General features: G+C 38.1%; 2 protein-coding genes across 5 annotated transcripts; both read right to left on the bottom strand.

The window, feature by feature from the left end:
• Positions 1–5,226: 5,226 nt before the first annotated feature.
• LOC132610052 (uncharacterized) lies at positions 5,227–6,392 on the bottom strand. Its single transcript, XM_060324303.1, has 3 exons — positions 5,961–6,392; positions 5,666–5,729; positions 5,227–5,557 (listed from the first exon to the last, which is right to left on the bottom strand). Exons 1-3 carry the CDS (start codon positions 6,267–6,269, stop codon positions 5,388–5,390), a joined length of 543 nt encoding a protein of 180 aa, XP_060180286.1. The 5' UTR covers positions 6,270–6,392; the 3' UTR covers positions 5,227–5,387.
• A 3,772-nt stretch (positions 6,393–10,164) lies between these two features.
• On the bottom strand, positions 10,165–17,898 carry LOC132611316 (potassium transporter 2). Of its 4 annotated transcripts, none has more exons than XM_060325745.1 (10): positions 17,767–17,898; positions 17,054–17,186; positions 16,664–16,895; positions 16,334–16,579; positions 16,204–16,257; positions 14,486–14,746; positions 13,487–13,539; positions 13,271–13,388; positions 11,804–12,058; positions 10,165–11,413 (listed from the first exon to the last, which is right to left on the bottom strand). In XM_060325745.1, the coding sequence occupies exons 2-10, from the start codon at positions 17,105–17,107 to the stop codon at positions 10,299–10,301; spliced, it is 2,388 nt and encodes a 795-aa protein (XP_060181728.1). In that variant the 5' UTR covers positions 17,108–17,186; positions 17,767–17,898; the 3' UTR covers positions 10,165–10,298. The 4 variants fall into 4 exon arrangements, with proteins under 4 accessions (XP_060181728.1, XP_060181727.1, XP_060181725.1 ...); XM_060325744.1 differs by having other exon boundaries at positions 17,643–17,781; XM_060325742.1 differs by lacking the exon at positions 17,767–17,898 and adding an exon at positions 17,259–17,519.
• Between the last annotated feature and the right edge of the window lie 490 nt (positions 17,899–18,388).

The raw sequence follows: 18,388 nt of genomic DNA, 5'->3' as shown, positions 1-18,388 counted from the left end.
TCTCTTGGCATGTCCTAGATGTACTAGGCTTGGATTTACGCCTCGGGAATATTCTGTCCATCGGAATCCGCGTTTGAAATCGTCGCTTTTTCATTCAATAGAATTGAATTCCTTAAGTATGCTTTGATGAAAAATTATGAAATTTTTTCCCAAATTGCTTACGAAGTTATGGAATGTCCTAGAACCTTTGTAGGTGACCCCATAAGCTTAAAAATACGTAATTTGAGCCCACCGCTTCATTGGTTCCGAGGTGGGCCCACTATTTCCAATTTTATCCTTTATGTGTCTATGACTTGTCTTCGAGCGTTTTCGTTAGAGATACTCTAACTACTCCTTTATATACTAAATAAAAACTATTTTAAATATTTCATTAAGTCTTATAAATTGTTTTGAATCTTGAAAACGATCTCGGATAGATTATGCCTCCGTAACCCGTTATGACATCTAAATTTACTTACTATGTTTCCGTCCGATTTCATTGATTTGATTTGACATTCGATATGCCTCATTGAGTCTCTGGAAATATATATATGGTATTTTTAGTGCATTTAGTTTCTCACTACTCCGTTCGTGGATGCCTCAATGTTTCCCCCACTGAGCCCGGGCCAGGATATGTTGTCAAGCGTGATCCTTTGCATTGTTCGCCGTGCCTCGATGTGAGGGGGCAGGTATACGCGTACATGGGTTTGTGGAGTATGCTGTGCCATGTACGCTTGTTCTGATATGATTTGCTATGGCCATCTGATATGACATATTATGTTACGGGGTTATGCCCTTGTTCTGATTCTTCTGTGTTGTGGCACCAGCGTCGGGAGGGTGGCCACGTTCTGTCTGCTGAGTCCCTTGGCAGGGGCCGGATTTGATGTGACATATGTTTCTGTACACACTCTGCATGTTTTGAAAATATGTATCTGATACTTTGGGTTTTCTATTTACTTTCTGTACGTTCTGTACCAGTTATGATTTTGTTTCTGTAATTCAGGCTTTGCATATTCAGTACATATTTCGTACTGACCCCCTTTCTTCGGGGGCTGCGTTTTCATGCCGCGCAGGTACCGACGACAGGTTTGCTGATCCGTCCGCTTAGGATCTTATTCTCCTATTTTGGAGCGCTCTCTTATCCAGAGCCCATCTTTTGGTATAGTCTGTCACTACTGTATATATATATTCTCGTTCATGGGTACGGCGGGGCCCTGTCCCGTCACATGATTCTGTCGGTCTGTTTAGAGGTCTGTGGACATGTTTGTGGGTTGGGGTCTTTCTGTACAGATGCGTGTATATGTTGTGTTTGGGCGATCTCATTCGCCGCGGCGGCCGGTCCGCATATGTTTAAATGTTGCTTCGTTGGCCCTGTGTGGTCTTTTGTTGGTATTTTCTGTGCGCAGGGTTATTTTGGATAGCCTGTAAAACAAAGGAAACTCTGCCGATAATTTTTCTGGAAATTATCTAACTTTGAAATATAGCCTTGTCGGCTTCCGCTATATACTTGAATGCGTTTGATAAAATTTGAGATAGCATTTGATAGATGTGTTCGGGTGCTCAGATCGGGCACTAGTCACGGCCTATGGGGTTGGGTCGTGACAGAATTGTCCCCATTTTGGGAATGGGGTGGATGGCAAAACGACTCTTGCTAAAAAGGCATATGATGAACTCGAAATCAGGCATCGTTTTGATATCCATGTTGTTGGGCTAAACGGTCCAAAGATACTCTTAACGTGATGTGATATTATTCTCTTTGGGCCAAGCCCGCACGGTTTTCCCCAAAAGACCTCACATCATGAAGAGTATCCAACTCCTTATAAGTAGCTCATTTTTCTTTCCAGCTACCAATGTAGCACTTTGTTCGCACACCCAACAATCTTCCCCTCGAACTAAGTTCTACATGACTCATCACGGGTCAGAGATTCAACGTGTCTTTGTGCCACCCACATTCAAAGTATTTACAGTCGCCGAAGCCCAAAGACCGTGTATGCGTCTTCAAAGCTATTAGTAATTGTTGTAAACCAGCCCATAGACATGCAAAGACACTAAGTCGGGCTACGCCACACTCCGCCATCTTCATACTCGTCCTGCCAAACCATTGACTCTGATACCAGTTTGTTGGGCTAAACGGTCCAAAGATACTCTTAACATGATGTGATATTGTCTGCTTTGGGCCAAGCCCGCACAGTTTTCCCCAAAAGGCCTCACATCATTAAGAGTATCCAAGTCCTTATAAGTAGCTCCTTTTTCTTTCCAGCTACCAATGCGGTACTTTGTTCGCACACCCAACACATGTTTGGTGACAATATCTCAAGAATATCGGATTAGAGATTTGTTGTACGGTGTTGTTTCATGTCTTTCTCAGTTAAAAAACAAGATCAAAGAAGAGACTGATGATCAATTGATGGGTATGATGTATAAAAAATTAAATGGCCGGAGGTATCTTGTTGTCATGGATGATATTTGGAGCAATGATGTTTGGGATCTTATGACAAGAATATTTCCCGAAGACAACAATAGAAGTCGAATTATTTTGATTGGCAGGCTAAAAATGTGGCTACGCATGCTTACCCTGACATCACTCCTCATGAGATGAGACTCACTGATTACAGATGAAAGTTGGAAATTACTTCATGACAAGGTGTTTGGGGAACAACAGGTTTGTCTTCCTGAACTAGATGATATTGGGAAGAAAGTAGCACAAAAATGTCAAGGACTACCTTTAGCTCTTCTCGTGGTTGCAGGGCATCTCTCTAAAATTGCTAGAACACGAGAAAGTAGGGAAGATGTTGCCAAAAATGTAAGTAAAGTTGTTGCTAATGAATGAGATGATAAATGTATAGGAGTGCTTGCTATGAGTTACAATTACTTACCTAATCATCTTATAAACCATGTTTTCTTTACATGGGAGTCTTTCCGGAAGACTAAGAGGTTAAAACTGAGACATTGATCAACGTATGGGTTTCTGAGGGCTTTGTATCGGAAGAAGTGGGAAGAGATCGTTGGGAGGATCTTTTTAGCAGGAATCTGTTAAAGTTCAGACGTAGGGGATGGAATGGTGAGGTGAGAACACGAGGTGTCCATGATCTAGTTCGCGACTTGATTTTAAGAGAAGTTCTTGCACGTTACTAGTGAAACCACTAATCCTTCAGGAAAGAAGCTTTGTGCTCGTCGCTACAGTTTCCGTTCATACATTGATGATGCTGATTGCTGGAAGATATCATCCAGCTGTCTCACCCGAACTATGCACTTCTTTGGTGGATTAAGTCGGCTTCTTTTTCTGGAGCGCTTCAAACTACTAAGGGTGTTGGCAATCCTTGATTTTACGTTTCAAGTTTTCCTACTTGAGATAACAACGTTAGTACATCTCAGATACGATGAGTTCAGCTGTTATGATGATCTTCACAGTTTGGTGTCAGAGCTTTATAATCTTCAGACCTTAATTTTTCGTTACCAAGGAGGTAAACCTTCAACTTTAGTACCTGAGACAATTTTGCGAATGAAACATTTAAGGCATATTCACGTGAGTTTTAAAGGTTTCATTCTGGCAGGAGAGGTAAAGTCTGGTTTCAAGATAGTAATTTCCGGAGGGACTTTCCTATTTATGTTCGTTCGGTTGTGCTACTTCTGGATTGTTTCCTATTTATGTTCGTCCAGTTGTGCTACTTCTGGATTGTTTTCTGCTATTCCAAATCTTAAGTAGCTGAAAATTCGTGGAGGCCAAGTGAACCTTTCCAGAATACCAAGTAACTTTGTGTTGCTTACATCTCTCAAGAGGCTGACTTTAAAATCTACTTTGTAACCATGAGAAGACTTGGCAAATATTGCAATGCTACCAAACCTCGAAGAACTTAAAATTAAATATTATGGATTTCACGGTGATGTAAGGAGATTAAATGATGAAGAAATTTTCAATCAACTTAAGTTCCTCCTAATTGATGGAGCAAAACTGAAGCACTGGGAAGCTGGTAGTGTTAACTTCCCAAAGTTGCAACGCCTAGTTCTGAGAAACTGCTACAACCTGGAGGAAATCCCCAAAGACATTGGCAAAATTTATACCTTGGAGTCGATAGAGTTTTGTTCTTCCACAATTTCTGCTGCAAAGTCTGTGGAAGAAATTCTAGAAGAGCATTGGAAATTATTGCCTTAGTGTCCTCATCGATAGTTGTCGGTAAGACTCAAATTAACTATCCCAAATTATTGCACAGCTAATCAGTTTAATAGTTTTCTGTCTTTGTATTATGTTATCTTAGATTTTATATTGTTAGTCTGCTTCAGGAATCATGATGAGTTCCTTCTCCTTGTCGAGATTGGAGTTTTATATTACCTCATTAGTGAACTGCGTGATGACTCTCAAGCAGTGGCAATCAATCTCAGCTTAAAACGGGAGATCACTTGAAACTGATTCATCAGCAAATAAGTCTTCTTTCTGTTCCTTATGACTTAAGGACCGAGCTTTTACGTGGTTGGTAATTCTAGCTATTGTTCTTTATTTTTGGTAATTTTCTTGCAAGAAAAACATTATTGATTCAATGGTTTGCTATCTTCCCCAATTTGAGTGCATAATAGATGCTTCAGTAATCAGTACTCTCTGTACATTCTTGAAGAGTTCCATGTCATATATTAGTCTGATTCTTTGTTCAGTAAACACTACTCCTATTGATGATCTTTTTTAACAATGGTATTCAAGTCAGATTGTGTGCACCCTTTCACTAGTATATGTATCAGGTAATTCTGTTCATCAAAACTTAAAGACAAATTGGAAGAATCTAACAGTGTTTTTGCTTAAAATTTGAATCCGGTCAGACTTTTGAGTCAGATTGATAGTAGTATAGTACTCTATATAATTAGCTCCAAACATTTTACCACGTCCAAGAGGCTTAAACCAACATTCATATATATGTTGGGCTAAACGGCATTGTCCCCTTTGGGCCAAGCCCGCACGGTTTTCCCAAAAGAGAAAACCCGTCAAACCATTGGCTCTGATACCAGTTGTCGGGCTAAACGGCCCAAAGATACTCTTAACATGATGTGATATTGTCCACTTTGGGCCAAGCCCGCACGATTTTCCCAAAAGGCCTCACATCATTATGAGTATCCAATACCTTATAAGTAGCTCCTTTTTCTTTTCAGCTACCAATGTGATACTTTGTTCGCACATCCAAACAATATACTTGAGTCAGAATGATTCTCCTAGTTTGCTCTTTAGAAAAGAATGTATTGTTTCCAGTTTGAAGGAGGGTATATTACAAAGTTAGGATGATATATTGAAAATTTCAACAAAGGACATTGTAATATTCATATTCCTGAACTTTTATGAGTTCATAAGAGGTATCCACGAGCTAAACGATACAAACAAAAACAAAATATGAATCAGTATACTGAGAGGTCCTAGATGACAAAATTCATCTTGAGAAGAGGTTGGTGAAAAAATTTCCAGATTTGGATTTCTCAAGACAAGCTACGTGTGCATATCGTCCAAAATTATCGACTTGCCTTGCTTCTCCACTCGTATCCTTCTTGCATACCTTGCACGTCTTATCTACCCATCCCTCCTCCACGTATTGCCCATCCACTGTTTGTTAATTAAAAAAAAAAAGAGTGGTTAATTGCATGCTAATTAAGCCACAAATTACATAACATGGGTACTAAAAGTTAGGTAATTAGTTAAGAGTATAATTACCTTCAACATAGGACTTGAAGAAATCTTTGTATGTTCCACCAATCTTCCTTCTCAAAGCTCCATACTACGGAGAGATCATTAAGAGGTCTTCATAAGTAAACAAGTAATACAACTTGATTAACACTACTAAGCAAAAGCGTTAAGTTATATACACTTCCAATATTGTCGCAGATAACATGTTTTATTTGCCAGGTTACTAATTCAACTTTTATGAACAATTACCAGTAATTATCTTTTAAGTGACCTAATAGTGTAAATTTTTTACAATGTCATTATACAGATGATTAAAAATTACCTGTTCTGGGGACATCCTCTCTCCCGATTGTGTTTTTTCTCGAGCTTCATCGAGAAGCTCAGCGTCTTTTGCTGATCTAACTTGGGAAAAATCCAGAGCTTCTGTTACACTTGAAAACAAAGATTGCTTCTTCTTCTCCTTAGGTTCTTCTGTATCTTCTTTCTTTGCCTTTGATGAAACTGCTAGTACTAGTTTTGAGGTTCTACTGCTAGGAATTATACTGCATCTAGGCAAATATTCTGAAACACTCAAATAGTTAGGCATGAGACCATTTTGAGAAGGTGTAAAGGGAATAGCTCTAAGTCCCATTGCTTCTTTCTTTTATGAATTGAGGCTTAATTACTAGTGCCACTTTCAAGATGCAGTTTTATATTGTTCTATGGGAGGGAAATTTGAGGCTGAGAAATTTTGTTTTGTGGCATAGTTATTTTAGGCTTTGCGAATAGAAAATGCAGGGCCAGTCAGATAACTGGTGGTTCATAACATATGACGTGGCCTTTGGCTGACAACTTAAATTAAGATTATAAGTATTAAAATTTGCAATCTTCCTCAATAATATATCCACCATCCTCCCACAAAGGGAGCTCCGTGGCCCCTTACAAGTTCCAAGAATATTTGACCCCTTGCCTTTCACGTGGTACATGAATTTTGTTTCTCTTATTAATTGTCCAAGATTCATCTTATAATTATTACTCGATCCGTCTCAAATTATGTGATTCTCTTTTACGTGTTCTTTAACAAACATTAATTAGGAAGGAGTTTTAACTATTTTTGTAGTCTTCAAGAACAATACCTACTAAGGGCTCGTTTGATACGAGGGATAAATAATCCCGAAATTAAATTTGAGATGAGTTTATCCCACGTTTTGTTGGGATAAAATGGGCAATTCGCAGAAATGCCCTCATTTTGGGGTGGTTTTTAATTTTTACCCCTCAAATTGGTGGTTTTTACATTTTGGGCAAAACTTTGCCTTAAAAATAAAATTTTGCCTTAAGGCAGAGTTTCAGCCTTGTGAATCCAAGTTCAACCTGACGAATTTTTTTAAAATTTTGGATTGAGCGGACGTTCAAACCCGGAACCTAGCAGTTTTAAGCGGAGGGCAAAAATTAAAGACCAACAATTTGAGGGGCAAAAATTAAAGACCAGTGCATTTGAAGGGCACTCCGCACAAAAAAGGGATAAAATCGCGGTATAACTAATAGAGGTATGCAAATCCCGATATTAGTTATCCTGGGATTGTAGTGTTATTTTATTCTTGTGGGAGGGTGGTGTAACATCCCATATCTTACAATAAAGGTTAGACTTGTATCGTTAGAGTTTTAGCGGAAAAACAGAAAGTTTGTGTGTTTTGCAAAAATGGTCAACAAGCCTAATTCGGGAACCTGTAACCCCCTTATTCGTTGAGAATTCGAGAAAACTTAAAACATGAAAGTTGTAGCCCTTTGAAATATCTTTCCGACGTATCTTGTGAAGCTTAAACGGAGCTCTGTGTTAAGAGTTATGCCTATTTTACTAACGGTGGTGGGAGCAGAATTTTCAGATTTTGGGTTACGTTTTGAGTCTTTTGCTACTCGAATTGGGACTCCTTGTTTTATTATTTTTTAAAGTAAAAATGTCCCTAACACTAGTATAAACCCTAAGACACTATTCTTTATCTTTATATCCCATCCCTAAAGAACCTAGGTACTTAAATCTTCAAGAACCGCAAGAAAACTCATTTTGCAATCAAGAAAAATCAAGAAACCTTATGTGTCAGTACATAAAGTAACGGCGACGAGCCCACAAAATCAGAAGTCATACCAACCTAGCTAATATCCAACCAAAACATCATGTCTGAAGACCTAATCATGCTTTCTCCCGTCAATTCTATATAATACATACGTTTCGCTAATCAAAGTATAACTAAAGTAAGCCATAACCTACCTGGAATGCCGAGCAACAGTCTCGAATCGCCAAACCTTAGCCTTGCCTTCCTCTTTGGAGAACCTCAAAATGATTAACGTCCCAAAGTGCTTGTGAATGCTTTTCGATTGCTCTCTCCCCAACCCTCCAACTATTGAAGGTTTCATCAATTCTTGGGTTTTAATCTTGCACTCACCATTAATGGAGCTTAAGCTTGTCAATGGATTTGAGGAAGGAGAAATAATGAATCACGTAAGGGTTTGCACTTACCTTCAAGGAGGAACTTTACCCTAGCCCTAGGAAAATAGTCTCTCACATTCTAAGAAAGTGTTTTTGGGTTTAGGATGGGAAAAACTTGAAAAAAAAAGACATTAAAAATGGACCTACTGCCCAGTTGGGCCGCTGTGGCGCTCACCAGGCCGCTATAGCGGTCCTCTGGTCGCTGCCAGCGGCCAGCTGGAACAGCCCGAACGAAAACGGGCATAACTCCCTCATCCGGAGGCCAAACGCGTCGATTCATTTTCCTGTAGCTTTGTAATTTCGATACGGATCTAATGGTTCAAACCTCACTCAAAACAAAGGTCGGATGATCAATTTGGATCCATTTCTATCAACAGACCTTCGGCGAAAACACCGAATACGAGCGCGACCAAACCCCAAACCCATCTAAAACTCTTTGGAACCTCACCAAAACTCGTGGACAAGTTCAAAATCATCATAATAACATATTGGAACTTCCAAAACATAGACACGGGGTCATCCTAACCCGACGTTGACCATGGTCAACTCTAACTCATCAACTTAACTAGTTTCTCCATGAATGACTCAGTTATACTTGAACCTTGCGGAACCCAACCTAATGACTATATTAAGTCATATATCATACTAACGTGACTTGGGGAAGGGTCAACAATGGTAATTAGGTCAAAAGCACTATAACGATCAGGTGGTCGTTACACAAGGTGTGAGTGTTCTGCTGGTAAGACGCATGTACCAGACCATGTTGTCGGTTATATTTATTGCTCTCCCCACTTATAATGTTTTTCTCATACACTATATATATATATATATATATATATATATATATATATATATATATATATATATATATATATATGTATGTATGTATTCATGTTCATGTCCAGGTTTCAGTTTCACTTCTTATCATGTTATTTCATTCAGCTGCTTTACAAACGTGTACATTCAATGTGCTGACGTCCCTTTTTTATTTGCCCAAGGGCCTGCATTTCGCGATGCAGATTCAGATTTACAGGACGACACACCTGCTCAGTAGGACTTTAGACTTATCAGCTTATTGGTGAGCCCCATCTCATTTGGGGTTTAGTCAACTCTTTATTTTATGATTAGCTATGCATTTAAGGTATGCTGGGGGCCTTGTCCCTGGAAGTATGTTTTTCAGTCAGACTCATGATAGAGGTTACATAGACTAGACAAGTCAGTTATGTTATGTCAGACTTTAAGAGTCGGTTAGCCATGTTGGCTCATTTGTGATATTATCCGCATTCATGATTTAAACAAGTATTTCTATTTAATATTATGACTTACTATGCTTTACAAAGGCTCACTATACATTCATGTCTTATTCCGCTTATGATACGTCTCATAATGATTCAGCAAGCGATGTGGTTCGCTCGGTCACATGTAGTAAGGCACCGAATGCCGTGTTTCGCTCAGGCCATGATTCGGGGCGTGACAGGTGGAATAGATAATCCCAGGATAATTATTTCCGACCAAATGACCCCTAAGGGGGTAAAATGTGAAAAAATAATTGATTTTGTCTTGAACTCTAAAACGACAAATAATTTGAGACAACTAATTTTAGAAACACGATAGATAAATTGAGAGTGACGGAGCATTAAGGAATAAGAATCACGAGCCATTCAACGGGTAAAATATTTAGCACCTCATTTCTATTTAGCAACGGATACAATTATTACGTGAAGAATAAGTATGTTGATTTGTCCCAAGGCTGTGATTTTACTGGTCGAAGAGTTTGGAGTAACAATCTTAACAACCACAAATCCACAATTCAAATCATGCCAATAGCGACAATAGGTATATTTTTCCCTTCTACTTAATTCTTGTTAATATAGTTACTTTATGTCTGTATAGCAAGTGATTGAAATGTGCACAAGCTTTCTTTGAATACCATCGTTATAAATGAAAATATAATTTGTTTACTTAATGATATAACATTTCTTTTGGAGAATGAAGCAACAGAGATTTTTAATTATATTTGGTCTGTTTTTATCCTCTCTGTTATTCTATTTCAAGAATGATACATCAAAATTTAAATAGATAAGAGATCAAAATGATTTAACTTCCGTAATCTGCATAATTACATTTACCTTACTAAATAAGAACATCCTAATAAGATACAAAGCTACAGGAGCAAAGTGAGATGCTATTACAAACTTACACAATGTAGACCATGCCAACTTCAAGAAGGGATGCTGGAGGAACCTTTAGGGACACATCTGCACCCCTGCAATTCCTCCTTAGGAAATTATAACCATAATTGATAGCCAACCTCTTCAACACTGATGATCCTTGTTTTGCTTTCACATGTGAATGTCCTAATACAAATGCTGTCCCTGCTTGTTGTGCTGCATACAAATCTTGTAGCTCCTCCTGCAGCTGAGCATCCATTCCGCCTCGTGAATCCACTTCCGACTCGTTATCTATGGCGAATCTCACTCTTCTTTCCACAGGTTGCATCTCTATCACATCCGTCACACTTTCAACGGTAGGGAACCCGACAGACACGCTTGCAGGTTGCACATTTTCGTCCAGCTCGAAAGCTGGTGTACCTGACAAATCTAGAGTTCCTATAACGGTCAGTCTGCATTCTCCGGATGATGCACCGGACCGTGAGCTGTCATCCTCGTTGCACATGTCGATGATTCCATGCGCCTTGTACCAATCATACCGGATGAAATCAGCCAGCCTACTGACAAGTTCAGATTCAAAGGAGTCAACATCCTGGTGAACGTCACGGTAACCATAACGGACAATGCATCTATAGGAACGATGAGCTGCAGGACCAACACGGCCTACGAGGTATCTCTCAGCTGGGGGCACAAAAGGGACAGGCACAGATTTCACACAGACAAAAACAAGTATCCGGTGGTAGGCTGGGAGGTTGGTAACAAAACGTGAGAAGTTGGCAGGAATCCCAGAAGTCAAATCAGTGAAGACGAGGCCGATGCCAGGGACTCGAGCAATGCCCAAGCTTGGACCTAGTGCCAGCAGCCATTCTAATGAAACCTTATTGTGGAGATCATATTCATACTTTTTAACTGTGGCGTAGTGCCAAACAAACATGACAGTAACCAAAAACAGTGCAAGCAGGATTGGAAGCCAAGCGCCCTCAAGAAACTTAATGACGGAGGCTGAGAAGTAGAGTAACTCAATAGACCCAAACAGAAGGAGAAATCCAAGGGCCAGGATTGGAGGCTTGTTCCAGCAGAGGATGATAACTAATGAAGTAAGGCAAGTGGTCACCAGCATCACCGCCATCACTGCTAGTCCTGCAATTCATAAAGGATGAAACTGTGACGCCTTAACATATACACTGAAGTAGCAAGAACAGTACAGCTCCATTCATAAAGAGAAGAGGGAAAAGAAATGAATAGAAAAAGAAAACAAAAAGGAATGAGCTGTTTAGGCTGACAAGAAGGAAAAAACTGATTTAGTCACTATAAAACAGCAAACAATGAATTGTCTCGTAAGAAAGCTATGGATATGAAACATCTTTCTATAGCATATAGCAAAGGAAACATCAGAAGGAGGAGATTTTGAAGATCACACAATAAGCCACATCTAAGAAGTTAATCAGAACAGTAAAAGGCTTTGGAAATGACTGACAGTAGACAGTATTTGATGCCTGGCATGGAGAAAGAATGGTTGGTCACAAGTACCTGAAGCATTTCCCATGTGCTTTGTGTCTCTGAATCCAATAGTCACAGCAACACAAAGAATCATGAGTATCCAATTGATCTCGGGAATGTATATCTGGCCATGCATCTTGGCATTGGTGTGAACAACCTTGACTCTTGGGAAGCAACCAAGGGATTGACTCTGGTTGATAATTGAGAATGTCCCGCTGATGATTGCCTGACTTCCCACAACAGAAGCCAGAATTGCTATTACTAAAACTGGCCATCTCACGCAATCTACATTGCAATTAGATTAAAAAAAGAGAAGGAATAAGTCACTGAAAAATGTGCATGGAAATCAAATGAAAATTGATAAATGTGATCAAGAAGCTTGTTCTACAAAACCAGCTTACGTTCATGCAGCCAATTATTAACTACTAGTAGTTATATAGGCCGTATCCCATACAACGCATTAATGAAGTAAATACTATGACAACACCCACGAATTGATTGAGGATAGGCCAGAATTGGCTTGTACTTTAGAAAAATCATTTCCATAGTCCATGGCCTTCACAAGTAAGCACTAGTCCAGTTCAGATATCTTAATGCAACAGCTGAATAACAGTCCCCAAAAAAAATATCAAGTTTAGACATTAGGTCATTCAGGTTTCTATTTCATACACAAATAGTTACATCAGGAAGGACTTGAATAAGTTAAAGGACCCTAAGTTAAATAATACATTGCCAAGGATATCAATTGGCATGGTTGCAATTTATGCTGTCAAAGAAATTCTCGCATTCTAGAGCAATTGTCAACTTCAAGCTCAAGGTTGCTAATTGCTGCACTAATGGTGGTTCAAGCGTCGGGAATGTAATTTAGGATTGCATGAATTGTAGTAGACATCCCTACAAACTGATATCATTCTATTTTGAATGTAAAACTTTTACTCCCCCAGTCCCAACAAACTTCCATTTTAAGATATCACAAAACGTTAGAACATTTAACGGGTAATATTATTCTATACGACTTTAAGAACTTCCAACAATTCAAATCTTAAAGATGTTTTCTCTGCCACTTCTCAACCAAAAATTTACTGTAATATTTTTCTTCCACAATCACTATCATAGTATACATGACATTTTTTTTGTGTTTATTGCGGACGAGCATATTATAAATGTCAAATTACTATCTTCAACTTAATGTCCAGTTAAATACCAAGTAAACAAAGGGTAGAAATTAACTACTTTTGTGTCTTGAAAAGAGACGTACACAAATTTATCAACTGAAGAGCTTAAAATGATAGCTCAAACTCCAAAAATAACAAGCATTTATCAGGTTTGGATGTTACCCTAAAACGCAAAGCTAGGAATTGAAAACAGAGCAGCAATCGTATCCAAGTTAAAACTAGATTGGTCACCCCTTATCAAATCTAATTATACATGCCTTCGCACCACATGAACTTGTTTAATATTGTTTCATCTACCAGCTGACTGAATGGAAAATGATACCTGGAACTGATACATAGAAACCAATCTTGTGAATGGTGTGGTGATGCCTTGATAAGAAAGCTGCTTGACCCATATATGCCAAAATTAGAGCTGGATAAACCAGAAAGGTGAATGCAATCTGTGGCAGGATAAAGAATTAAAGATGTCATTTGAGATTAAATACAGTCTATTGATGTAAACATTCGAAGGACAAAAAACTTGGTTCATGGAGTTTACTTGAATTGCAGCATAGGAGAAGTGCCCAAGATCAGCAAACATTGCTTCAGAACCTGTGATACGGTAAATAAAACAGTTCAAAATTCATTAATGAAACACTGGAGCTTTTTAGCAGTTCATCACTATGTTTTATATAGTATACTGTTGATACCTTGATTATAGCCTCACCAAGTCTAGATATATTTCCTTCACATTTAAGCTTCAAATACTTACCAAAGCATGACCCAAAGGTGGACAACGATGAATATAAAAAAACTATGAAGTATCAGGTCATACATTACATCAAAATACAATTCTCTCCGCTTCACAATTTGTTTGTTTCTTTTCGTCAATTTGACCAATCTTCAGAGCTATATCGGATATAGAATAGCTCATTTTTTTATGAGGAAAAAAAAAAACTTTAAGACATTTTGAAACTATGAAAGAGAAAAAAGTTGCAACCTTTTCCATGTTAAAGTGATGAAAGAATACGATTAAAATTCTCAAAGATAACTTTCTTTGGCTCTTGGAAAGGGAAGACACAGAACCATTTTATGAAAGAGAGAGTAATACATTTAAGATATTGGCTAATTGTATTATATGAACCTGGAATGAATAGATGCTTCATCTGTTTAGTCCTGATTCACATATATGCATTTACCGACCAAGTGTTCTCATGCTATTATCAAGTCCAGGTTGATGACGTATGTTAACTTATTTCATGTCAATTTTTACTAGAATATACTTCAACAAATCCTAGAACTATAGATCATGTGCTACAACAAATTGGACCTTATATTTGCCAATTGACATGCTTTTAGATACTAGAGAACAGGCGTCTGACATATGAACAGGTAAACCCACATAAAGCAAAGTAGAATAGCATCACTTTCAGATTGTTCCAGATGGCAGCACCTGATTTATATAAAAGCTGCATATTGGACTTCAGAACATATACCAAAAAAACATAGCTTATGACCACACTATTACAAAAAAACAGAGTATAAGAAGACATATTACCAGTTATGCACAGCAGAATTCCCCCCAAAGACATCCATCCTCCTTTTCTTGTTTTCTTTAGGAATTTTACCATGTAATAGGGGGAAAGAGCTTTATAAACTTGTGGATTCCAGTGGATAATGTTGTATAACCCAAGAGCACTAATGCAGAGTAACCAGGTCATCACAATGGGTGCAAAAACAAAACCAACTCGATGTGTGCCATAATGTTGTAATGCGAATAGGCAGACTAATATGAAGCAAGTTATTGGAATCACTGCATCTGCATAAGCAAAACTTGGATGTAATATGGAATCAAAGTTTAACAATAGCTTCTGTAAAGATTTGTAGTGATGAACAGTAATACAGCAGATACATCTAGAAGAAGTAAGGAAGAAAGCAGAAAAGATATTAATGTCAAATCTCTTTTGTTGTTTCCTGCATCCCATCCATTAAGTACACACCAGCAAGAAATATAAGAGGACAACATTGTTGGCTGATCAATTCACTCCAGGTGAATTTCTTGTTGCAACTCATCGCTCTACACAAAAGATGTGGACAATGAACTCCACCTCTTGTGTGCTCTAATATCTAGTTTTGATGAAGTACCATATATAATCCAGAACGTCTGAAAAAGAACACTGCCTTATAAGATATATTACCTTGTGTACTTTAGGAGGAAAATCCTTGTAGAAAACAGAACTTGTTGCACTCTCTATGGTGTTTCATTCCAACATTGGGTTCTCAAGACTTGACATGTTTTTCATTTAAGGTACCCAGAGAGAAACAACATATTCCTTTTAGTTGAAAGAATCATTGACTTTGGTAAACTTGACAGTAGCAATTGTGGTACTACGAGATTCTCAGCCTTGAAACTTGAAAGACATATAGATATTGGTCATAATACTTTTTGGAAGTGACAACATTTCCTTTTTTCCGGTTAACTGGTACTATGATATTCTTTGCCTGGTCAGAAGCAAAAACAAAGCTTGACAGAGTAATTGCTATTCAAGAAGTGAGACATTTCCAGACGATTGAGTACTCTGATGTTACAGCAATTATATCCTTCCCTTTACTATGAAGATAGTAAATACTAATAGTAATTCAGTTGTAACCATATAAAGCATATATTTTATGATTTTCTTCTCTCTCTCTCTCTACTTTATGCGTTTTGCCTGTTATCAGCCGCCAGATTATAATAGAATAATAGTGAGTCCTCTATTGCAATTTCCTCCAGCTTACCAGCCCTTAAAATTGTAAGATCTGTGCATTGACCACAGGGGAAGTTTTCTCAGCCAATTTGGTTATTACTGTGAAAGTTAGAAATGGGTAAGGAGAAGATGAACCGTGATGAATTGATGGTTAGAAGACAGCCATCCTTATCCATGATTGACTGAGACTGAACAGAAACACTTGGTCTGACAAGCACCAGATGAGTTCCTCTTTGTTAAGTAAGTGAATTGACACCGCAAATCTGGCAGATTGTGGAGGTTCTGCTGGATAACATCTCATAGTTTTGCTTAAATGCTTTATTTTATATTAACACAATTGATCTCTCCATACTTTGATTTTGTACTAAGATAAGGATATTCAAAAAGATAGGAACACATACTAATTAAAAAACCACAATTTCTTTGATGCAAATTTCAAAGAGAAATTGATCACAAAATGGCAGGGTTCAAGAACAAACACATTTCAGTTTTCAAGAAATAATTTCAGTTAGTACACAAAGCAGCTTACATTGATGGTGATCCCGAGACATTGATAACTCAAGGCCCGAAACCGCAGAGAAAACTGCAAGTGGAAGAAGATTTCATGTCAGCATCTACAATAATTCTAGAGAACATGAATTTGATGCAAAACAACCTACCAGATATGACTGGAGTAAGCAGCCCATCTCCAATCACCATACAAGTTCCAAGAAGCACTAAGATTAGCAAAGCAGTGTGCAAGGATTTGTGCTTCTCAAGAAGCAATTTCACCCTTGAGCTATTCTTCGTCTCGGGAGGGTGCTCAAGTTTGTAGGTAGAAAGAGCTTCATCCGAAACTTGTCTGTTAGGAAGAAGGCTTACTTTGGCATGCCTGCATATTAAGGAATAGAGAGCAAAAGTCCCACCTGCACCAGAATCGTCAAAGTCAGTCTAACGACCAAATAACGAGACGGAATACCAAGGATATATTTGTGACTTGTGGCACATACCCTCTCCATTGTCATCAGCTCGAAGTACGATAAAGACATATTTGAATAAAGGAACTAGTGTTAAAGTCCAAAAAACGAATGAAAGAACGCCAAAAATCTCTTCATTGGTCTCTGAATGATGAATGTCTTCTGCAAATGTGCTCTTGTAGACATAAAGAGGGGAAATACTGAGATCCCCATACACTACCCCAAGACTTTGGTATGCCAGAATCAATGTACTCTTCCAAGACTTCTATAATGGACAAATATAAAGGGAACAAAGAAAATTAGAAAAATTAAGGCTTTAATTCATCAATATGATACAAGCTTCAATACTGTCCAAAAACTTTAGGTTTAAGCTGTAATGGTTTTGAAACTTCAGCAGATTGAAGAACAAAGACATATACACACCTTTGAAGTGTCCCAACACTTGCCATAGTCGACATCCATTCTCCTTGGAGGCATTTTGTACTAAGTTGCTGAATGCTGACAAAGAGATAAGATATCCTCACTTGAAATATAATTTCTTTATCATGTGATAACCCTGGAAAAAAAAATGAAAGATTCACACATATGTTCAGGCAATACTGCAATATAGCACCTAATTGGCACTGACCCAAATAAAGTACTCCCACTTAGGCAGTTAATGGCTTCACCTAGCAGCATAATACATTGTGCACAATGCAATAGAACAAGAAAAGTGAAACACCATGGAAACTCATAAGTTTCTGTATTTCTTTCTTATTATACTCCCTCCATTTTAATTTATACGAACCCATTTGACTGAGCACGACATTTAAGAAAGAGAGAGACTTTTGAAACTTGTGATTCAAAATAAGCCTTGAAAATTTGTGTGGCCGTAAATCATTCATAAAGTGAATTTGTTTCTAAATTAGAAAAGAGGTCATTCATTTTGACACGGACTAAAAACGAAATAGGTTCAAACAAATTGAAACAGAGGAAGTAGTTAACAAAGAATAAAAGGAGACCAAGAACTCACTTTCTGTTACCTCTGAAAGAAATGGTTACATTCAACCAAAAAGCTACAGCTAGACTATGTATTTAACAGTTTGCAATTTTGATTAGCACAGTATAAAGAGGAAGAAGAAAACAAGAAAACATACAAGTGTGTGTGTGATTAAGGAAAACCAAAAGCACATGACTCAACGGCAGTTGCATTATCAAATCAATCACACCAAAGTTGAGCCCACGTAAATTAAGGCTATTGTAAGGACCATAAGTTCCCCCGCCCCAACCCCCGCCTTGGTCCCCACCCCCCACCCTTACCCCACTACTCATCAATATATATATGTACAAATTTACAGGTCACTAAAGATAATGAGTACTATACTACAAAATACTACTACAGTGATATATTTAGTTTGCCAAACTCCCCCCACCTACACGACTCCTAAGTGGCGCCATCTATATTTGACAAGAAATGGTTTAAAAAAGGTTATTTTCTTTAACAGGAAAAAAGAGAGCTTTCATTAATCATAACATTGATGAAATTAACAAAGAAAAAGCATATCTTGATATGGCAAAAAGAATTAGAGCTTTCACTAAGGTTGTGTTTCGTATGTCGGAAAATCTCTTCCTTTTTTCTCTTGTTTAGTTGTACTAAATATCTTGAAAAACATTTTTCTTAAAAGCTTCAGGGAAACATTTTCGGAGCAATAAAAACACATCAACGCATCTCCACCCACCCCCGCTCTAGTCACCCACCCTCACCCCAACTACCCCCTA

This window comes from Lycium barbarum, chromosome 9 (assembly GCF_019175385.1).
Source record: "Lycium barbarum isolate Lr01 chromosome 9, ASM1917538v2, whole genome shotgun sequence".
Classification (NCBI taxonomy): domain Eukaryota; kingdom Viridiplantae; phylum Streptophyta; class Magnoliopsida; order Solanales; family Solanaceae; genus Lycium; species Lycium barbarum.
The sequence above is the reverse complement of the archived record's forward strand: the minus strand, read 5'-3'. Positions and strand labels throughout refer to the sequence as shown.

Bases quoted from the DNA above. Each gene is read 5' to 3' on its own strand.
- LOC132610052 (XM_060324303.1), bottom strand. From the start codon at position 6,269: ATGGGACTTAGAGCTATTCCCTTTACACCTTCTCAAAATGGTCTCATG. The intron at 5,730-5,960 runs GTAATTTTTAAT...ATCTCTCCGTAG, and splicing joins AGAGGATGTCCCCAGAACAG to TATGGAGCTTTGAGAAGGAA. The intron at 5,558-5,665 runs GTAATTATACTC...ATTAACAAACAG, and splicing joins CTTCAAGTCCTATGTTGAAG to TGGATGGGCAATACGTGGAG.
- LOC132611316 (XM_060325745.1), bottom strand. From the start codon at position 17,107: ATGCCTCCAAGGAGAATGGATGTCGACTATGGCAAGTGTTGGGACACT. The intron at 16,896-17,053 runs GTGTGTATATGT...TGTCCATTATAG, and splicing joins AGTGTTGGGACACTTCAAAG to AAGTCTTGGAAGAGTACATT. The intron at 14,747-16,203 runs GTAAGCTGCTTT...TTGCTTATGCAG, and splicing joins GTCTCGGGATCACCATCAAT to ATGCAGTGATTCCAATAACT.